The sequence below is a fragment of the Bactrocera oleae genome, chromosome 5 (assembly GCF_042242935.1).
Source record: "Bactrocera oleae isolate idBacOlea1 chromosome 5, idBacOlea1, whole genome shotgun sequence".
In the NCBI taxonomy this organism is placed as follows: Eukaryota; Metazoa; Arthropoda; class Insecta; order Diptera; family Tephritidae; genus Bactrocera; species Bactrocera oleae.
In genome coordinates this window covers 26,624,674-26,646,846 of record NC_091539.1, presented here as the reverse complement: position 1 = coordinate 26,646,846, position 22,173 = coordinate 26,624,674, and the positions used below count along the sequence as shown (strand labels likewise).

The 22,173-nt window shown below is 35.0% G+C and overlaps 1 protein-coding gene across 2 annotated transcripts; it reads right to left on the bottom strand.

Moving 5' to 3' along the window:
• Positions 1–1,868: 1,868 nt before the first annotated feature.
• Positions 1,869–21,519, bottom strand: LOC106618616 (zinc finger CCCH domain-containing protein 18). Of its 2 annotated transcripts, XM_014236417.3 has the most exons (9): positions 21,293–21,519; positions 20,946–21,224; positions 17,853–18,175; positions 16,148–16,515; positions 13,981–14,760; positions 13,391–13,913; positions 12,622–12,786; positions 4,192–4,332; positions 1,869–2,213 (listed from the first exon to the last, which is right to left on the bottom strand). In XM_014236417.3, exons 3-9 carry the CDS (start codon positions 18,130–18,132, stop codon positions 2,014–2,016), a joined length of 2,457 nt encoding a protein of 818 aa, XP_014091892.1. In that variant the 5' UTR covers positions 18,133–18,175; positions 20,946–21,224; positions 21,293–21,519; the 3' UTR covers positions 1,869–2,013. The 2 variants fall into 2 exon arrangements, with proteins under 2 accessions (XP_014091892.1, XP_014091893.1); XM_014236418.3 differs by lacking the exon at positions 20,946–21,224.
• Between the last annotated feature and the right edge of the window lie 654 nt (positions 21,520–22,173).

The following is a 22,173-nucleotide window of genomic DNA, read 5'->3' as shown; positions in this document are numbered from 1 at the left end:
TCGAACATATGCAAAACCAATATTCGAATCAGCGAAGCTTTACTAATGTGACAAAACTTGAAAATGAATAAATTTGGAGGTTTTTAATAATTTGAAATACGGAATAAAGTCTACCAAAGTTTACAATGAGTTCCGATATTTTAGCTTTTATTTTATTGGAAGAAAAAAACAACGAAAAAATTAAAAGGAAGATTTTAAAAGATCAAAGTAATCCTCTTGATGCACTAGGGGAGTCGTATGTGAAATTTGGCTCGCATTTACTTGTGTGTTTGTATACATGCTTACTTTACAGATTTATATCACATTATCGACTGAATAAAGACGCATTTGGGTGTTAAATTACGTTTTGTAAATCCTCTTAAAATATCTGAATTTTGTCCCATAAACTCATTTATTATGACATTTTGTGTTTTGTTATGTTTTCCCATATAGAAATAACGATAAATTGAATCGTATTAATAATACTAATTAGTTTCTTAACTTACATTTCAAGTCTACAACGAATATCCTCTTGCTTTGTTTCTGATAACAAAACCGATAAAATTGGTTTCCGTGACACCGAAAAGCGATAAAAAATTTCTGTTTCGAACGTCAAACTAATAATCTATGAATTCATGCCACCTACTACATTTTCTTATCGGTTTCAATTCTGATTCCGACAACTATCAGATTGTGCAACACACCTGATTAATAGCGGGCATTCTAATTATAGTTCTATCACATGCATGGTAATTTCTTGCAAGCAAAATGTGAGACCACACTCCCAACATACAAACGAAATATGCATAATGAGCGACAAAGGAGACCACATGTGAACGCCATCTTAAGCTTAATAACTTATATTGCAAATGAGTTGGTTGGCATTTTTTTGTTGTTTTGTCATGTAAAAAGTGGAACATTTATATGTTGCCATATAATGAGGCAACACTTTCATCGAGAAAAGAAAACACTATAAGTATGGAAGGAGGGGGTGCTTATGAACTGGTTTTATCCATTTTCTCAGCAGTTGAAAAGCTCGAAAGACTTGACTTAATTTGACGACGAGCATACAAATGAGTTCGATTCTACCAAGCTTAACTCTTTTAAATCCTTAACTTACATACCTACTTAAAGCGTTGAGCTGCGCGTTTTTTACCGCTCAGCGTTAACGCCGACGCAACATCCCCAATAAAGCGGCAGCTTTACGTCAATTACTGATTTAAATTCTATGGTAAAATTATTTAAAAAAAAAAAAAATTAAATGCAAAACGAATTAATTTAAGTAGAATACTAACATCCATTTTTACAAGAATTAAACATAGCACAGCAGCAAATTTTTCGTTTTCTGCAGCCAACTTTACTTTTTAACGCGCTGTCCAAATCGAATTTTTCAACCTCTCAGACCTGCCGTTTCGTTTATTTAGGTATTCGTTGATTTCCATTTCTTTGTTTCTTTTTCGGTTTTATGTCAAAATGGAGCAATGTTGCCAACAAATACTTTTATGAGTACTTCCCAAAAATGTAAACTCAGAGAAGTATTAATATATGTACATAATTAAAAGTCAACCGGTGGGACGATAATCTTCATATTCTATTCATGGAATAGAATATTACAATTTTTCGATGAGAACTACCACATCTCAGAATTTTTGTTGAAATAGTTCGGATCGTTCAAGATATGCGTCAATTAAACCGTCTAGAGTGCGGTGCCTCTCCCACTTTGCAAACGAAGATTTCTTAGTCATCCTGTGCCAAATTTCAGATTTGTTAGGTAATTGATTACTGAGTTATAGCACTTCTGGCATTGAATTATACACCTAAATATTATCTGAAAAATAATTAGTTATCAAGGTCTAATAGTAATTGATTAATATTTAATTTTAACAAAGTTTCTTTCTCCAATAAGTATAGTATATTATATCATTAAGCATTATAAATCATAGTCTGGAATTGACTTCCGAATTTTTGTTTACAAATACATTTTTTTATTTAAATTATGTAGTATGAGTTTTTATTATAACTTTATTCCATCCATTAATTGAGTTTTGATCTTTTTTTTGCTATTGCGTCCTCTACAGCACGAAGCTGTTTTAATAATTCCTCCCGTCGGGATTTTTTTAGATCCTTTTCGGAGTTAATCGAATGTGTTGGTGACGAAGCAAGTGCTGATACTCCTACTGTGGGTTGCTTCTTAATTTCGATAGATATTGGTGATCTCTTTTTAGTCGGTTCCGCTGAAACAATATTATAATATATTACTATGCCTATTTATTTATTTTTCAAAAAACATATATCGATTCAATTTTTAAATTATCTTCCAATAGCAATATTATAAGAAGCCAAATTACCCTACAAGACTACACTAGCATTTGCGCAATTGCGCAATTGCAGTAAAACACTGCAAGTATGTTAAACATTTACAATCAATGATTGACCCAAACATACCAAATGTTTGTTCCGCATATAGGGAGTCTCTGACATTACCCTAACCACCTCTTTACATACCGGATCAAACCTACTCATCTAAAACGACTTCCTCTATGATCCAACACGGTTCTTTTTATTGAAATTCTTTCCACTTTCAAATTTCGCAAATCGCTGTAAGGGTTTATATAGTTTATGAAAATTATGACAGATGTAAGGGATACGATTCCAGATAATTACGGATTCTTTATTCTAAAAACTGGTTCTTTTAAAATTGAGGTTTTCTACTTTTCCCATTTACCTATAAATAAATGTCTTTTAGCATCTTCAAATATTTAAACGTAGATAGATATGTTTGATGCTATTTCACAAATGATATCATCAGGATAACAAACCAATGACAACATTTAACATATATCTGAAGACTATTTTTGGAATCGCGTTCATATTCTAATGATATAATTACGAAATTAAATATAAATGGACATATATACTTTTCCTTATACGTTGTGATACTTTTTCGGAATATCTTTTGGTCCAATTATAATTTACACTGCAGAACATTAGAAACAAACTTCGAAATTAATACAAGGTGCAATTCAAAAGTTTCAGGACTTTTATTAAAAAACGAATATTATTTTTTTTTTTTTGAAAAATTTATTGGTAGCCTTCAAAATAGTCTCCTTCCGCCTGAATACAACGTTTTGCACGTTCAAGAAGGTTATCGAATGACTTTTTTAGGTCATTTGTCGGTATAGCGTTGAGAATGGCGGTCATCGCTTTTTGGATGCATCAACGTCAGCATAGCGGTAGTTTTCCGAACAAATAAAAATCGCTGGGTGCCATATCAGGCGAACAAAAAGTTTGGGTCCTTTTTGGCCTCTTTAATGATGTCTCTTGAATGTTGAATTCTGAGGTATTTTTCGTGTTGTTTCAAAGTGTGCGGGACAAATCGAGCACAAACCTTTCTGAGGCTCAAATTTTCTGTCAAAATACGATAAATCGACGCTGCGGATATTGATAATTCCGATTCCATATATTTAAGCGATGATTTCGGCTCTTTTTTAATGAATTCACGCACAATTTCCGTGTTTTTTTCGTCGTCTTCCAAGTCCTCCCGTCCCTCTTGAAAACGTTTAAACCATTCGTGAATACGGCTACGGGATAGACAATCATCGCCATAAACTTGTTTCCTCCTTTTGATGAGTTTTGGTAAAAGTTTTACCAAGTTTAAAACAAAACTTAATGTTGGCTCTTTGTTCGATGCTCATTTTCCGACCGAGACTACAAATGTAATGTCACATGTAGCGCGATATCTCAGCTGTTATACAAGTCAGCTGCTATATAATTTTTATACGACAACACTGAAGAATACACAATTGAGGGATAACAATTTCAGACAGATGGCGCCACTGTTGTTTAAAAAGTCCTGGAACTTTTGAATTGTACCTTGTAGCAATAGTTACCAAGACAAGTATTAAGGTTTTCACTAGCAATTTTGTTCTGATAAAGTTATAGATATAAAATTATTGCCTATGGAAACAGAAAGTTTGTTTGATATTGCAAGAATACCGAGGATGAAAATGTAATTAATTTAAGCTATATATATAAATATACATATGTTATTAATATGTTATTAAGTACTTATTTATTAACAGAACTAAACGCACGGGGTATTTTAATTCTTTAAATGATTTGGAATTCGGGTTTTTTATTGTTACTTTTATAAAAACGTGGTTAGCTTACAACATTATAAAAATTCAGTATCTATTACTATTTCTCACTTACCTTTTTTCACAGATCTACGTTCATGGACTAATTTATCAGTTGTTCTAGAACGTTTAATGCTAGGCCGCTCCCTGGAGATTGACGAACTGTCAGAACTGGACGAACCAGAATCTGAATCAGAATCGCTTGAATCGGACGAATCTGAAATGACAACAGACTTTTTTTTAACGATTTCCTACGACACATTTTTCATTTCTTTCCATCTAGCATTTCTAAATCCCAATAGGAAAAATCGCCACCTAATCTACGTAAAATATTATAAAAATATGCTCCTTTGTTTAAAAATAACCTATCCACACGCTTTGGTTAAGTGTGTAAATATTTACAACATTTCTCTTCTCAAATATCCACGCGGGTTATGTAATTTCCGCTTAATCCATTCAAAAGCAAAGCTAATTATAACTAAGCTGTTGACTATTAAAAAAAATTATAACAAAAACCTGTACAGCTTTATATAATCAAAGCATAATCAAAAATTGTCAGCAATCCATAGATTTAGTAAATTCAGATGTCACCGAACATTTTATACTCTCGCAACTTCCCAGGATCTAAGCCGGAGAAATACTTTCAGGTGCTAAAGAACTCAACATTCATTGTTCGACGAAATCGTGAAAGAAAGACAATGAATTTAGTATTATTAACTTATGTACATATATATATTGTAACGGATTTCTCGATAAATCGTCTAACTATAACTCACTCTTGAGTTCGATCACTGGATTGTTGAATAAAAGTCCCAATTTAATGGCTATAGACTCATCTTTATTTCTAATTACAACAACTTAACACTTATTGCTCGATATTCGAGTTCACAACTTATTGCTTATAGCTTAATTGCTCTTTACACGGCAAAACTAATTAGAACTGTGTCTGCTGCACAATCCGGCAGCCCTTATATAGTAAATTCTTAACAAAAGTTCGCTACTAGAACATTCTGGCAACTACGAATTCGCTGTATAGTTGCTTCTGGCAGTTTATCGTCGATTCTGATTTGTTCCGATTAGACATATTTGCGGTACCAAATGCTGCAAGCCGTTCCAGATGAACCACCTTGATTTTATTCCTTGGTCTTCCAATGGTCTGTATGTGATACACTACATCATTGAGTCGTTTAATAACCTGGTATGGTCCTTCCCAATTACACTGTAATTTCGGAGATAACCCTTTCTTTCGTTGTGAATTATATAACAATACCCAATCGACTTCAATAAAACCCTCAGAGTTTATTGCCTTGTCGTATTTTGCTTTCATCTTATCGCTCATAATTTTGGTGCGCTGACTCACCATAGCATGTATATCCCTCATCTCGTCTTCTAGGGTTCTATTGAATACCTTAGTATTCCTTCCTTTGTTGGCGTTAATTCAAAATTTTTAATCAAGCGGTAGTCGAAGATCATTACCAAAAATTACCCTTGCTGGAGTTTGCCCCGTTGTTTCATGTACAGCAGACCGATAAACCATCAGTAATAAGGATATATGGGTATTCCAATCTTTTTGATACTTGTCCACAACTTTCCTCAAATGTTCTTCCAAAGTTCGATTGAATCGTTTTACCATGCCATCGGACTGCGGATGTAGTGCAGTTGTACGGGTTTTCCGGATACCCAGCTTCTGGCATATCTCTTGTATTAGAGTTGATTCAAAATTTCTCCCTTGGTCAGAATGTAATTCTATTGGAACACCATATCTCGATAAACAATTGTTGATGAATACATCCGCTACTGTTCCTGCCTCTTTGTTAGGAATTGCGTATACCTCTGGCCATTTGCTAAAAAAGTCAATGACTACCAAAACATATCTGTTTCCTGATTTACTGATAAGAAATGGACCAGTTACATCCATGGCTACTCACTTAAACGGCGCACCTGAATTGTACTGCTTCATCTGACCATGACTCCTGGACCGCGGCCCTTTAGCAGCAATGCACTCGACATAATTGGCGATCCACTCCGTAACTGATTGAAGACAACCCACTCAATAAAATATTTGTTTTAATTTCTCTAAGGTTTTAGTGATACCCATGTGTCCTCCACTTGGACTGTTGTGCAGCTCGTTGAGAACTTCAGGAATTCTTACTTTTGGAAAAATCATCAGAGCTCGTGAACTTTGCCCATCTTCGCTTTCCCATACGCGATGCAAGCAGCCAGACACTAACTTCAAACTATTCCATCGTGCCCAATAAGCCTTTGCGACTGGGCTTCTGCAGCTATTTCTTCTCTCGTTGGACGTTTATTCATCTCCAATCCGTGTATTACACTTTTCAAATACGGATCCTCTTGCTGACATTTCCGTAGCTTCTCCGGATCCCAGTCTGATGTTATAGTCATTAATCGGATATCTGTAATGTCTTCTTTGGCCTCAGCTTTTGAGCAATGTCTGCATTCAAGATTACAGGGACGGCGGGACATGGCATCACCATTTCCATGAGAAGTCGTAACTTTAAAGTTTCTCAATCCACCGTGCCACCTGTCCTTCAGGGTTCCTGAATTGTAGAAGCCAATTTAATGCTGCATGATCTGTCCTGACCCGAAATTGCTTGCCATAAAGGTACTTATGAAAATGTTTGATGCACTTCAACAACGCCAGTAATTCCTTCCGAGTAACACAATAATTTCTCTCTGGCTTGCTTATGGTCTGGCTGTAATACGCAACCACTTTCTCATGCCCATCAATGACTTGTAATAGAACGCCTCCTACTGCAAATCCACTAGCATCCGTATCCAAAATAAACGTTGATCCTGGGACCGGGTATGCTAACATTGGCGCAGTACTTAACCGTTTCTTCAGAGTTTGGAAAGCCACTTCCTATTCTTTATTCCATTCAAAAACTCTGTTCTTTTTCGTGAGTTCATGGAGGCTACCAGCTACGCTGGCAATGTTTGGAACGAATCGTCTATAATAAGTACACAGTCCAAGGAAACTCCGCAATTCATGTAAATTTTTAGGAGCTGCCCAATCTCTTACTGCCTCTATCTTTTCATTAGCTGTGCAAATGTCCTCCGTTGTTACTTTGTGTCCCAAGTAGCTTACTTCCTTTTTGAAAAGGGAACACTTCTTTGGACTCAGCTTCAGACCAGCGCTAGCTATCCGTTGGAAAACCTCTTCCAAGTTCTTAAGGTGTTCATCGAAGCTTTTACCCAACACGATGATATCGTCGAGGTATACCAAACAGGTCTTCCAGTGTAATCCTTTTAATACCTGGTCCATAAGTTTCTCAAAAGTAGCAGGAGCGTTACATAATCCAAAGGGCATTACGGTAAATTGCCATAGACCATCTCCAACGCTGAAAGCCGTCTTTTCTTTGTCTTCTTCGTTTACCTCCACTTGCCAATAACCACTTTTTAAATCAAGTGTTGTGAACTATTTTGTGTCTGATAACGAGTCCAGTGTGTCATCGATTCTAGGTAGTGGATAACTGTCTTTCTTCGTTACATCATTCAACCTTCTATAGTCCACACAAAATCTCATGTTGCCATCTTTCTTCTTCACAAGTACTACAGGTGAGCTCCACGGACTCTCTGATGGTTCGATTACGCCGCTTTCGCTCATTTCACGTATGGTCTGGCTTACAACTTAACGTTTTGATAAAGTAACGCTCCGAGGAGCCTGGCGGATTGGTCTTGCATCACCTGTATTAATAAAATGTTTCACAACTTTGGTTCTTCCTGGTTTGGCATCGTCTTTATCAAATATGGATGAGTATCTGAGAAAAAGTTGTTTAGCCGTAGTTTGATAGTTTGCCTCTAGATCCTCTGTCCATGCGCTTATTTCGCTCGATATGTCGTTTTCGTCCATGGAATCTTCCTCAAGACCTATTTCGCAATTTATCACGGCCTCAATCTCTTGACACTGCCCTAATACAGCTCCTTTGGAGAGTTTGATTGGTAACTTGCACTCATTAAGTGCTCTTACTGGAACACGTTTATCTTGTGTTGTCATAGCCAAGGTTTTGCCTATAAGTAATTTTGGTGTAGATTCTTTTGTGGCCTCAACAATCCACCACTTGTTTGGCCCATAGCCTCCATCTATTTCTGCCCAAATAACTGCTTCTGATGTTGGTGGAATCTGCTGGCTCTCTGTTCTTATCACTCGTCTAACGTTATTATCGTAACCGAACATAAGTGGTACTTTCATATTTCTATAGGACATAATCCTGTTTTTCATGCCAATTTTGATTCCTTGATTCGCTAGAAAGTCTACTCCAATTATGATTTCGTCAACGATATCTGCCACTATAAAATTGTACAACACGGCTGCCTTTCCAATTACGATCTCGCAACCTTTCCGATAACTAGGGTATCTTCTCCAGTTGCAGTACTCAACTTTGCCCCAGCTAACGGTCTCATTTCTTTCTCAACCAGATCAGATCGAATTATGGAATGTGATGCGCCCGTATCGACAGTCAGTATGCGCTTTTTACTGTCTACACATCCACCAGCAGTAACGTTACTCGTATTCCTGCTTATTTGTGAAATGGAGATTACAGGGCATTTGCTTGCGGGAGCCAGCCCGTGCCCTTTTCGGCTGGCTCGCTTTAGTTTAACGATTGGTTTGATTTGACATTTGTTTGATCTTCCTCAGCTTTGCGTTTACGTCCAACTGGATTATTGGGCTGGTTACAGTTGCGTGCAATATGGTCACTTTTTCCGCAGTTGAAGCATTTATGCACACCATGATAATTGGTTAACCCAAGTGTGTTCCTCTATTTCTACTTTGTGAGCTTTAAATATTTGATCGCAAAGCAGATGCAGTTTCCTGTGTCAGAGCATACGAAACGGTTTCTGTAAACGTCAATTTTGGACATGCTAATGCAGCGAAGCGTGTAGGGTTATCTCGTACTCCATTGACGAAAGTCTGAATTTTCGTGTCCTCGATGTATTCCATGGATTTATGTGCATAAGCTAAGTGAGCTAACCCCTCAATCTCTGTACAAAACTCCTGCAGAGACTCATTGGCTTTCTGGCGGAGATTTCGCAACTTTGAAAGATCTGCTTCCTGTGCTCACTACCATACCGTCTTTCTAATGCACCCATTAACGTTTCATAACTACTCGCCTCGCAGTTTGGAATGGTCTGTAATATCTCCGCTGCAGATCCTTTTAATGCAACGAACAATGCAGCTACTTTATCTTCAGCGTTCCAATTATTTAAAGATGCCGTCTTTTCGAATTGAATCTTAGAAACGTAGAACGGAATTTATTTGACAATCCCACTTCTGACACCAATTGCAAGTTCGCTACTAGAACATTCTGGCAACTACGAATTCGCTGTCTAGTTGCTTCTGGCAGTTGTCGATTCTGATTTGTTCTAGTATTCGTGTTCGCCACAATATAACAAGTCTTGGACTCGCTTATATAGTGTGACGAACACGGATAAAAGCAACTAGTTAGCGAACTCGTAGTTGCCAGAATGTTCTAGAAGGAATGTTTTGTTAAAGATTTACTATATAAGTGCAGCAGACACAGTTCTAATTAGAGTGCTCTTAACACGACGCAATTGAGACATAAGCAGGAAGTGCTAAGCTCGAATAACGAGCAATAAGTGTTAAGTTGTTGGAGTTAGAAACACCGATAAGTGTATAGCCATTAAACTGGGACCTTTATTTAACAATCCAGTGATCGTTTTTTGCATTTCCAAATTATTAATATTAAAATCAACCTACAAATGAGATGAGTGTGATATAAACTCAATCAAATCTAAATTTAATATATGGGGTAATGAGGGCAACGCCAATCAAAAGATTGGAAATCCCAATTTTATTATAGACTAATGAAAATCATTATATGTAGTATATGGGAGCTATACTGGTATATCCAATATTATACCTTCACCTAATTTTGCTAAGATATCGTACTTATTGACCGATATATATTGTGGGATTTGGCAACCCTAGTGTTGCAATCTGGCAACTGACAACTTTATAGTAAAGTTAAACATTTTTGATGTCATACATACACAGAACGTTTGACATATGAGCGCTATTTTTGTTGTTTACAGTAACTTGAAATATTCATCTCGGCAAAAATGGAATAAAATCGCTAACATTTTCGGGCAATTTTTTTTTTACAACTTGTGAATTAACTTAGCAACAGTGCGTAGATGAACTTAATTAAATTTTTAGCAAAGAAGCTTTATCAAGGACTAGTATTTGTCGATGGTATGGTGAATTCAATCGAGGTCGTAAGTCACATTAAGACGAGTTTCGTGAAGATCGTCCAAAATCTGTCGTTGTACTGGAAACTATTGATTATGGTTGCCTGTTTTCTGTTTTTGGAAAAACTGGGCATGTCGCAACCATACCACCAGAACAACGTAAAACAGTAAATTCTGAGTGGTACACAACCATTTGTCTGCAATTTGTCTTTCAAGAAATTAGGAAAACCAACCGCCGAAGACGGATCATTCTTCACCACGACAACGCGAGCTCTCTGAGATCGACTGAAACAACTGGAGTTTGAGCATTCAATTCAACGATATGATGAGTATAGTCCCTGACTTGGCACCGAATGACTTCTTTTTATTCCCGTTTGCAAAATATAAACTAAGAGGTCAGCGGTTTTCAACACCTGAAGAGGAGGTTGATGCGTTCAGAACCCATGTTTTGGAGATACCTTAATCAGAACGGCAAAAGTGCTTCAACAATTGGTTGGATGCAAAAGTGTATATATCTTAATTGAGAATATTTTGAAAAACAATAAAGCGATATTCGAAGGAATATTTTGAACCGATTTTACCCAGTTTTTGTATTATGACATATCATTACCAGAAAACCAAGATTTTCTGAATTTCATTAAGAAACATCTCAAGTTGACAAATATACAAGATAAAAAGCGAATGTTTGAAAATCCGTATCATACATTAAAACGTAAGAAAAAATACCTTGAGGACACTATTTGTGCAAAATTTTAAAAAAATTTAATAAATTTTATGATAACTTCATTGAAAGAGTCAGATGGAATTTAAGTTTTTTATATAGAAAGTAGGATTCGCTAATTTACACTGTTTGGATAACCACACACACAAATTGGTTAAGTAGTTCCTGAGATATAGGATACTTAAAGATGGGCGATACCACGCGCTTGTCCAATTTTTACGACCGAACCTATAAAGCCCTTCCCTAACATCTTGGTTGTGAAATTTAATACTTGTAACTCATTTATTCAATGGTTTATCGCACTGTTAGTAGTTTTTAACATAAACGGTATATGGGGAGTGGGCGTGGTTATTATCTGATTTTACCCAATTTCACAGTTTCGGAAGAAGTGCTAAATATACTTCTTTTCAGCAAGCTGGTTGATTTTGTTTTAGTAGTTTGAAAGATAGGTACATTACCATTTAAGGGCGACAGTTGTATCTTGCTACTGTGATCCTTTATACCAAATCACTCGGAGTTCAACTCGTCTCGTCATCCAGACCATTTACATATATATATACATAACTCCATATCTATCGGTGATATAAATAACCGTTAGGTGAACAAAAGTATTATACTACTCTCTGTTGCGACATGTTGCGAGAATATAAGAAGTCTTTCAGTTCAAGTTTACTGATGATTTTTAGAAAACGTATATTTTTACTTACTTACGTACATATACTAAAACTTACATCCCTATTGCGTATCTATAATAATGCGTTTACAGTTGCTGTTTGGTAACAGTATACCCAAATAAAAATTACGATTAGATAAAGGCTAAGTATCGCAAGTAACTCAGTTGCCTTTAGAGTACGCAGAAATGTCAAGATAAGGAAACTCGTCAAGCAGTTGCCTACACTTTTTTGCGATTTTTGGGGTTTGAATACATAATATCTTTAAAGAAAATATATATAATTTATTAACTGATTTTTCAGTAATATTTGCATTCACACTTGGTTGTGAAATTTTCTTTATGAATTTGCATTGTTAATGTATTAATTATATTTATAATTGTAATAATAGTGCCTGAACGCTGCTTTCTTATAAGTTGATAGTTAGCACGCAAATTTTCAAATCCTTTAAAGTTTCTTATATAAACCAACGGGAGAAAATGTGGCACGTAGCTCACAAAAATCTGGTAATCTCACTAAGAACGGACAAATTAATTTAAATTTACTGAATATAACGATTTTTATTTTTTATGGAAGTCATTGTTTTCCTGTTGCGAATTCTTGCACAAATTTGAACAATGCTGCCAACAAATACCATAATGAGTGCTTCTCAAAAATGTAAACTCAGGATTGTTATCTGCCTATTAGAGTTTGCTGGCATCATTAGCTATCAGCAATGCATAATGCTATTATGATTGGCATGGCAAGCAGACAGAAAATTTTATTTTAGCAGCCTAGCACAAAAGGGGTGTTTGTAAGCGTTTAAATGAATTTATCTGTAATAATATTTTCATATACATATATGGAATCATATTTAAAACAAGCACATCTAAATATAAAAATCTACCTGTTCCAGAAGAGCTGGATGTTACCCGATGTCTGGATTTCGATTTGTCTGATTTTTTTGCTACTGCAGTCTTTTTTCGTTTATGCATTGGACTGTATGCACTTCTCTTTTCCATAGTAGGAGATAATGTAGCTTTTCTCTTAGCGTTGGGAGAATGTCGAGTACCTGCAAATTAAAATATATTAAATATAAAGGGCACATCAGAAAATATTGCCGACGTGCAAAATCTCAGCTCTAAATTATTTATTTTAAAGACCATCAATCCTTAGGGTAATGACCAATTCTTTATGGAAAAGGAAGATCTACATTTATTCGCTTTATTTTTAAAATTTTTAACTAAATTAATTTTTCCCTATTTAAAGTTTGAAGAAGTAAAAAACAATTTTAAAATTCACTAAATTTTATAAATTTCATTTAAAAAATATCTTTATCTGTTTTCAAAAATTCATTTTGTATTTATAAGTAACGATATATTATATTTTTTGGTTGTTACTACACCTTAGAGTTGATGACAAATTTTTCACGTAATTTGTGTTATTATCATATTATTATAAGATATTTTCTGAATAAAGTGAGGTAAGTCCGAACTAATATATCTATAATTACCATTGAGGTACATCGACAAAAAAATTGGTTGAAATGTTCTAACTAAATGTAAGAACAGTGTTCAACATGATAAATCGCACTCACAAAGATACAAATACCAATAGGAAAACAGATTGAAAAGCTGCAGCTTAGAGTGGGATAGTAAGAATATAAGTATACTCACTTGGAGAATGACGTGGGCGGCGAGGCATACTAGGAGATCGAGCAGAACGCATTCCATGCCTACGTGCAGGCGATGCTTTATGAGAACTGTTATAACGTCGTCTGTGTCCTGTCGGAGTAGAAGAACGGCTACTTTCTGAACTTGAATCAGATCGGGAACTGCTTGAAGATGAATACGAGGAATTGCTACTATAACTACGCCGATCATGGCGGCGTTTACTACTATGGTCTCGAGATTCTCCACGGAGGCCTGGTGATCTCATCCAAGGGTCACGCCATTCATCCCCACGACCGACGGGCTCAACTCGCTGTACAATTACTTCCCGAGTAGGACGCACTCGTCTTTCATCTTCGTATTGTGGCATGCGATGAGGAGGTAACTCACGATATCTTGTAGAGCGACCATATGAATCCACATCATCATATGCTGCTGGTAATGGAGGTCCACGAGCAAAACGCTCAGTTGGACTGTACATGCCCAGTGGTTCTTGATATAAATTATGTCGACCATACGGTGGAGCAATCTATGTATTAAAATTTTGACAATTTTTTCTTTTCCCAATTTCACTTAATTCCACAATTGTTACTTACATCTTGCGGAGAACTTCTTTCCTTCAAATAGTATGCGTCTTTTTCTATTTCATCTGGAGATAGAGTCAAATTCATTTTCTTATCTTCGAAATCCATATCTTGCTCTTTTCGCTTATTTGCTTTGCGCATCATTTCTTTTGCCGTTCTCAATCCACGTTCCCAAGCACTTTCTATAACGACAGGAGCATCAGCTGTTGCGGTTCTTGGGTCATGGTGTGCATTATAACCTGAAGGTGGATGCTGTAAACCTAAACGGTGATGCAACGCTGGACGATCGGTGCGAAAATCATGATAATCAACTGTATGAGTTGGATAATTTGAAGACCGAGAAGCGGATGGACCTGTTTGTGTTACGGGAACAGGACGTACTAAATCAAACATGGTATAATTTCCTTTATCAGTTACGCCAGGATGAAGAAAGCGACAGCTCATTCCCCATGTACATTGGCCACGTGTATAAAAACGACAGACTGGTTTGGGTTCAGTCTCTTCCGGACGTTTCTCATCTTCATCTGACACCTCCCCTTCTTCTAATTCTTCTCCATCCTCGGCTTCTCCATCAGATTTGGAATTTTTTACCCTATCATTGCTTGGTTTAGTTTCTTGTTCATCTACAAGCTTCTCATCATCTTTACTTATATCTTGGCATTCACCTTCTTCAGCTTCAAAGTCCAAAGCATCTTCATCATTGGGTTTGACCAATACTTCTATCGGATCAGTTTGCCTCTCGTTTTCAGCCAAATTGGTAGTTCCATCAATTGCTTTTGACGTTTCGGTAGTCTTAAAAGAATATATTACGGAATTCAATAAAATAAGTTATTAATTAAGAGAACTGAAAAAATAAAAAATAAACTAAAATTTGAGGTAATCTAAAACAATGCAGTTGTGCTCACATAATTAAGCCACTGCATCGCAAAATTTCGTTTCAGAATATTATATAAAGCCCTCGAAGCAGCTTTGCATTCGTATAAAAGTATGGAAAACGGTTCTGTTATCTGTGTCGAAATTGCTAGGGACATATTCAGAGAAATTAGTAATGTGGCTGGCGATTTGGTTGGAAATTTACCAAAAGTACAAACATTTTTCGAAAGTAACGGAGTATTTGACTGAAAACCTGACTTTGAAATACAACATTTAATGACGATAGGCAAATAGTACGGATAAGCCAGGTGGATCCTTTTTTGAAGTCACGCATAAGCAAGCTGTACGTGTATCAGCATATATAGCCCTCCGTTGATTACAGAAAAACTCCCTAAATGCTTGCGCTTGCGAGGTAGCACCAGCAAAAGGACTCAAAACTCTGGGATCTAGTGGTTTTGAATGATGAGTCCAAGGTTACTATCTTTAGGAATGATGGCAGGTGATCACCACTACAAGAATTAAACCCCCGATATCCAAAATAAAACGGTGAAACACGGTGGATCATCAGTCATGGTATGGGGGTGCTTCTCTCCATTGTACATGTTGAAGCAAAATAACTGGCAACCTAAAGCATTGCTCCAGGATCGTTAAAGACTGCTTTGCGATGAACCACATCAAGTGTCTCAAGTGGCCTGCCTAAAGCTCGGACTTAAACCCCATAGAGGATTTATGGAGGAATATTAAGAGAACAATTGCGTCTGGAAAACGGTTGAATAAGGCTAGATTGTGGCAAATCTTAGGGCGGATGGAGCAAAATTACCCCGGACCAATGTAACACATTAGTTCGTAGAAAGAGCAAACACTGCAGGAAAGTGATTTTGCAAAAGAGCTCCCAACAAAATACTGTACTAATAAAGCGAGTTTTTAAACAAAAAATTGAATTCTTTTATCTGACATTTTTTTGTTGCTAATATAATATATTAGCACGAAATATACATACCAATGAAGAAGAAAGTAGATTTTTGTTTTTATATTAAGATTTAAAAAACATTTAATTTTGAGAAACTTTTTTTTTCGAATTATCAATAAAATTCAACTTTTATGAATTTGTACACCATAACGTTCATGTGGCTTAATTGTGTGATCACAAGTGTATGTATATAAACAAATGAAAAAAAAATCAATTCAATATATTTGTGACGGAACTACGAAGAGAATAGATGTTATTACGTAAAAAGTATACATGTGGAAATTATTATTCAAATCATAACGATTTCATAAATAAAAATGCTAAATTTAGAAGTACCTTTCCTTGCGTTTTAATTAAATCTAGTTTTTGGCGCAAATCGGTTATAACAGCATTCTGGCTATTTTCGGTTTCCAAAGAGTATCGTAGTTCTGAATTGGCCTCTTTGTGACCTTGATCTAAATTAATTGATGCTGAAGAAACGTTTGTAGCTTCGTCCTCTACAGATGGCTTACTGCTGTTTAAAACAGCTTCACGTTTTTCACTCTCCATATCGCTCACATCACTCAATTCCTCGTGGCTTATATTTTGCACACTATTGCCGAAATTAGAATTGGGACTGTTGCTGCGACTGCTATTTGATGATACACTTGAATGTCTCGAGCTTCGTAGAGACTTCGTGGGCTGCGGTGACCCAGAATGGCTTCCTTATATTCAAAGAAAAATTGAAATGTATACTTATATTGCACATTCAATGAATGTTATTTTATCCTATAATTTTGCCATGTTAAACTCCAAAGCATATCAGATTAGTAACATATACATATATCGTACAGACATAAGATACAACCTTAAATTTAATTTAATTTTCTAACCTACCTACCTAATTGTGTATTTAAAAAAAACACAAAAGATTCATTGTGTAATGATATTTTAATGTGAATCTGTTGCTGGTAATATATAATTAACTATTCATTGTTTACAATATGTTCAAGACATGGCAGTTACATAAATTTTTAAAATAAAAAAGATCTAATCGGTATCGAAATTTTTTAAAAACCATTTATTGCAAATATTTAATTTTTATTTCAAACTCTTGATTTTACATGCAAAAAAATATATATATTTCTCTTTCATTAGCTGCTATATAAATTTTAATTGAAGCTAGTAAATTTAGAATTGCATAAAGGTGTTAAACAAATTTATTGTCAATATCCATTTTGTTGCACCTTTTTTAATTATAAAAACACCTAATCATAAAAACATCCGTTTCTGTTTTTAAATTTATTTATACAAAGCTTTAATTCAATAGTTATACATAAATTATCCTTTCTTTTTTCTGTGACACCAAAACGCAGTAATATATAATATATTGCACTGTTACAAGACGATCAAAAGTTTAAGCTGAACTAAAAAATGTATGTGTGGCTACATAGTATATATAGTAAGTATAATAAAATATGTAGTAAAAAACTAAAAAACATAACTTCATAGCACATCAAACTAAAAAGGAGAAAATAATATAGCTTAGAGAAATTTAAAAAAAAAACACAATTTTAAAGCACATCAAACTAAAAATTGGAAAATAATACTTGATAAAAGCGGACAATAATAATAAACGAAATACATCAACATATATTACTGTGAGAAGAGGTTGGGTTGCTCGATATACGAAATATGTAGCCCAAAGAACCGCACGCTAACCTCACAATAATACAAGGATTTTCTGTTCATCGTTGTTTTCAACATATTTATATTGACATTTTACTCAGCTTTTACAATAGTTTGATTTCCTTTAAATGCGTGTTTTTTTTTCTTTTAATATATTTATTATTTATTTAGGGCATATTTTTTCCTTGCTTGTTTATAACATATTTACGCCTTTCAGTTGTAGCAACACACATTTCAAAAAAGTTTACAAAATATTGTCCACAGGTGAAATAAAATCATTTATAATCCATCAAAAATACTGTAACACTTCTTAAAAATTTACTATATATTGTGAATGTGCACCTATCGAAGTAAATTAAATACGGTAACTTACTTCTGTTCGATAAATTATCTTGTGGGGATTTAATACCATCGTTTTCATTATCACTAGACGAAGAAGATGATGAAGAATTAAAGTCAGATTTTGAAGAAGAATGATTGGAGCAACGAGAATTTGTCCTTGATAACTCTCGCTCTTCCGCATTATCAATTGCCACTATATTGGGTGCATTTGTAATTTCATTTACTGGTTCCGTTGAAGATCGTGAATTTTCCGTTGATGATGATGATGAGTTTGATACCGAAGACTCGGCATTTGAATCATCCGAATCCATTTTTTTATTAAATTTTTATTCGCGCCACACGAAAACTGCAACGCTGCGAATGGAGACATTTGAACATATAATAAAAAACATTATCTAATTTTTGAGTGGGGAACACATATTCATCTTCTTTTTTATTTAACACTTAAATCTTTATGCTGGAAACAGTCACAGACGCAAAACCTTAGACCGAATCAACTAATACGGCCTATCTTATGAGAGCACAATGTAATTGAACACTCACAGCTTCTACCGTCCGCTTTTACCGACCGTACGAGGGGATATCCTCGAAAACGTAGAAACGAGTCAGCTGATTGCTCTCTTGTAAAGCAGGGTTGCCAGTCTCGATATTTTGTAGTAATTAAAAAATAAACTTAAATACATTTGAAATATTTTTAAACTACCTCAAATTTATAGTCAAATACAATATAATAATAGTTGGATTTTAGTTTTGAGCTTTTACATTATGAAAAATTATAAATAAAAAGCTAGATGTGTTCAAAATCGAGTATGTAAATTTAACAATAGTAACATTCGTTAAATAAAAAGAAAAGAAAAAAGAACAACTGATTTCTACGTTGCCACTACAGGCATAACTTTTGACAAATTTCCTTTGATAGAGTCGGGAGGTACGGAAGGGCGGAATGTCGGTGACTGTTTCTAACATTATGAGTATTCAATAGAACAAATACTTATGCATAAAATAGATCTAACGCATTTTCAAAATTTATAAATTTATTCCCACTACTTTTCGATTTATGTATTTGGCTATTTATTACGAAAAGTAGAAGAGAAGAGATTGATTAAATATACTCTTGTAACAAGTTGCTACAGAGTATAATAGTTTTGTTCACCTAGAACTAATCGCGATAGATATAGGGTTATGTATATATAAATAATCAGGATTACGAGACAAATTGAAATCCGTACGTCTGTCTGTCCGTCTCTCTGTACAAGCTGAAACTTGAGTACAAATTAAGATATCTTTATAAAACTTGGTACACATGTTCCTTTGCAAAAACAAAAAAAGTAAGGACAAATTCGTAGATGGGCGTAATCGGTAAATATTTTCAACCCTTCTTATGAAAATAGGTGAAATCGGATAATAACCCCGCCCACTCACCATATACCGGTTTTGTTAAAAACTACTAAAAGTGTAATGAATCAATAACTAAACGCGTCAGATACATTACATGTTACAACCACGATGGCACCAGAGGGCTATATAGGAGCTGGTATCATAAATGGACAGTGGGCGTAGCACCGGCCACTTTTAGGGGAAATCACTTACAGAATAGCTCACGAATCTTGCTACAAAAACAAACCGTAATAACGTCTTTTCTATGTGAGTAATCATTATACTTCTTTTTATTTGGCTGGTTGTTATTTAAGTTTTTTAGGAATTAATGTTTGGGATACCAAACAGAGGGTTTGTATAGTACAGCGGTACCATGCTTTGAAGTCCGCTATTTACGTCAAAAGGGAAATCAGACGTTAATTTGGCGGCACTCTCACGAGTAAATGGACTTGACGATGAGGTTGGTAAACATGGTTGCCCAATCTGGAAGTATCGCAAGAAGACCGTATGTTCGTGTTCAAGAAACAATCGCGGCTGTTGTGAGAGTTAAGACTCGCATTTCACCGGATAATTCATGATGGCTTAAACCTGTTTCCGTACAAAGTTTAAATGATAAGCCGATTAAACAATATAGACTTGCCTATTTGCCTGTAATTTTGAAATTACCGAAGAAGACAATAACTTGATAAATTGCCTGTTTATGTCTGATGAGCCCATTTCGAAGTAAGCGGAAATGTAAACAACCAAAATTGCTGTATATGGAGTAAATCAAATGCAGAAATAATCCACAAGACGGAACTTTACCCAGAACGAGTCACTGACTCTTTCACATGCCAGTATAAAAATAAAGCACCAATTAATACATCGGGATAAAACTTTGCACGAGTAGTCCCTCTAAAATGTGCCACATTATGACCAAAAATACTCTGACCGTGTGAATAAACTTGACCTCAACGTCAACAAATGCCCTCAACTAACTATTATTTATTATGTATATTGCCGATAGGCGTAGTCAATAAATAAATAAATAAAATAAATATGAAACAAAGAGCGGAGTTGGATATTGCAACTGACTTCTATTTTCTACAGGATAACGACCCGAAGTATAAAGAATACATAGTTAATCTTTGGATACTCTACCAAACTGCCAAGCAGCTTCAAAACTTCACCAGAATTACGAAACGTAAAATCCACACGCACAATTACCTCAAAGGATATGCGCACCAGGTGCCGATGGGCCCACATCGCTTCGAAAGAAACCTCAAAGCTTGTCTATTACATGCCACAACCCTAAACGAAAATTTAAAAACGTTGGGGATATCAGACTTCCTATTAATATTTAAGAATTCGTAGGAAGAATAGCTTTGTTCGATTATGTACGCTGTACGCAGACTTTTCCTAATGGATTTTCTTTCCACCTGCATGATTGGTTTTGTTTATATGTTACTTTCGGCTATTTAATCAATTATATTTTATAAAACTACATATTTAATGTCCTTTAATGAATATCAGATAAATTGGTTTTTATAACAAGTTTTTTCCCCAACAATTTTTTTTTTTGTTGGCACCTTGTACGCAGACTTTTCCTGCTCAGTGTATATATTTATTAAATTTTCCGCAAGAGTAACAATATCCGATATAGCTCTATACTGCAATTGTTGGTTTTACTATTATTTTTTGGTTTGTAAAGAAAGTGAATTTGCATATATTAAGCAAAATACCCATGGAGACTGTTATCAATTCTTACCTTTAAAATTATATAAAACAATGTCTTCTTTATTCCACATATTGAATATCTCCCTTTTATTTGTCATAACCTTCATTAAAAAAGCTGCGCGATATACCGATGAACACTTTTTACACTGCACTTTTACTAACTAAAAATGTACTCTTTTCACGACTTGACTGTTCTCGATTTTTCACTTACGCACATAATATACCGCAAATTTAACTTGGAAGCATTTAAGACAATACTTTAGTTCATTTATTTTTACATATTCAACTTGGTTGTACGTATTACGTATTTCTGGAAATCGCATATATTTTACTAAATCTTTATTTAAAAATCGGTGGAAACCGTCGATGAATCCTTACCTGGAGCGTTTTAATTACTAGAGCAATTTTTCAGGCAGTTATATGGAAAAACTGCTCTGTTGTTATTTGCCAACAAAACTACGACAAAATAAACTTTTGGTATACTGCTCTTCTCAATAGATGAAACACTAACGCTTTCAAATTTTTCTCACGCTAGGGTAAAATAAATCCATTAATTTAAAAACATGGCTTTTCTTTCGTCTCAGGGTTTCTTAGTATAATTGATTTGGTAATCAGTGCTACCAACCATAAAATTAAAAGTCGCTACACTAGTGCCGGTTCCCACACAATGACTTTTGTTGCTCAAACAACTGACGACTTTTGTCGCACCAGACCGGTTTATTGTGAACAAATGGACGACAGGAAAGTCGAAGTGACCATGTCTTTTGTGCTCGGATGGCACGCTTTTTGTTTTTGTTCGCAACAGTTCGCCGCTATGCGATTGAGATTCATTTTCAGATTGAAATCATTACAATGGTTGGAGAAGCGCTCGGTTTCAAATGAATACATAAGATATGTTTGGAAATTTGAATTTTGTTATATATTTTTGGAATGTAATATGCAAAAATGTTTAATATTACAGGAATATTATAACATATGGTGAATACGGATAAAATTAAGATACTCAAAAGTATTTAGTAACAGTTAGCAATTTTAACTGTAATAGTATATGTGTATAAATGAGTTTTAATAAAACTGGAGTAATTTCACTTTTATACATTAACACAAAATTTTTTTAATGAGTTTATATATGTATAAACGGATAGAAAAACTCCAAATGTGTGGCTCATGATCATGATCATAACCTAGTCCCCATTTAGGTGATAAATTCCAGATTCGTTGTCGTTGAGGTCATCTAACGGTCGGACCATAGGGAGAAG

Excerpts from the sequence above, each read along its gene's own strand:
- LOC106618616 (XM_014236417.3), bottom strand. The coding sequence starts at position 18,132 with ATGGATTCGGATGATTCAAATGCCGAGTCTTCGGTATCAAACTCATCA. Across the intron at positions 16,516-17,852 it reads AGATAATTTATCGAACAGAA|GAAGCCATTCTGGGTCACCG; the intron begins GTAAGTTACCGT and ends TTTGAATATAAG. Across the intron at positions 12,787-13,390 it reads CCGCCCACGTCATTCTCCAA|GTACTCGACATTCTCCCAAC; the intron begins GTGAGTATACTT and ends TTTAATTTGCAG.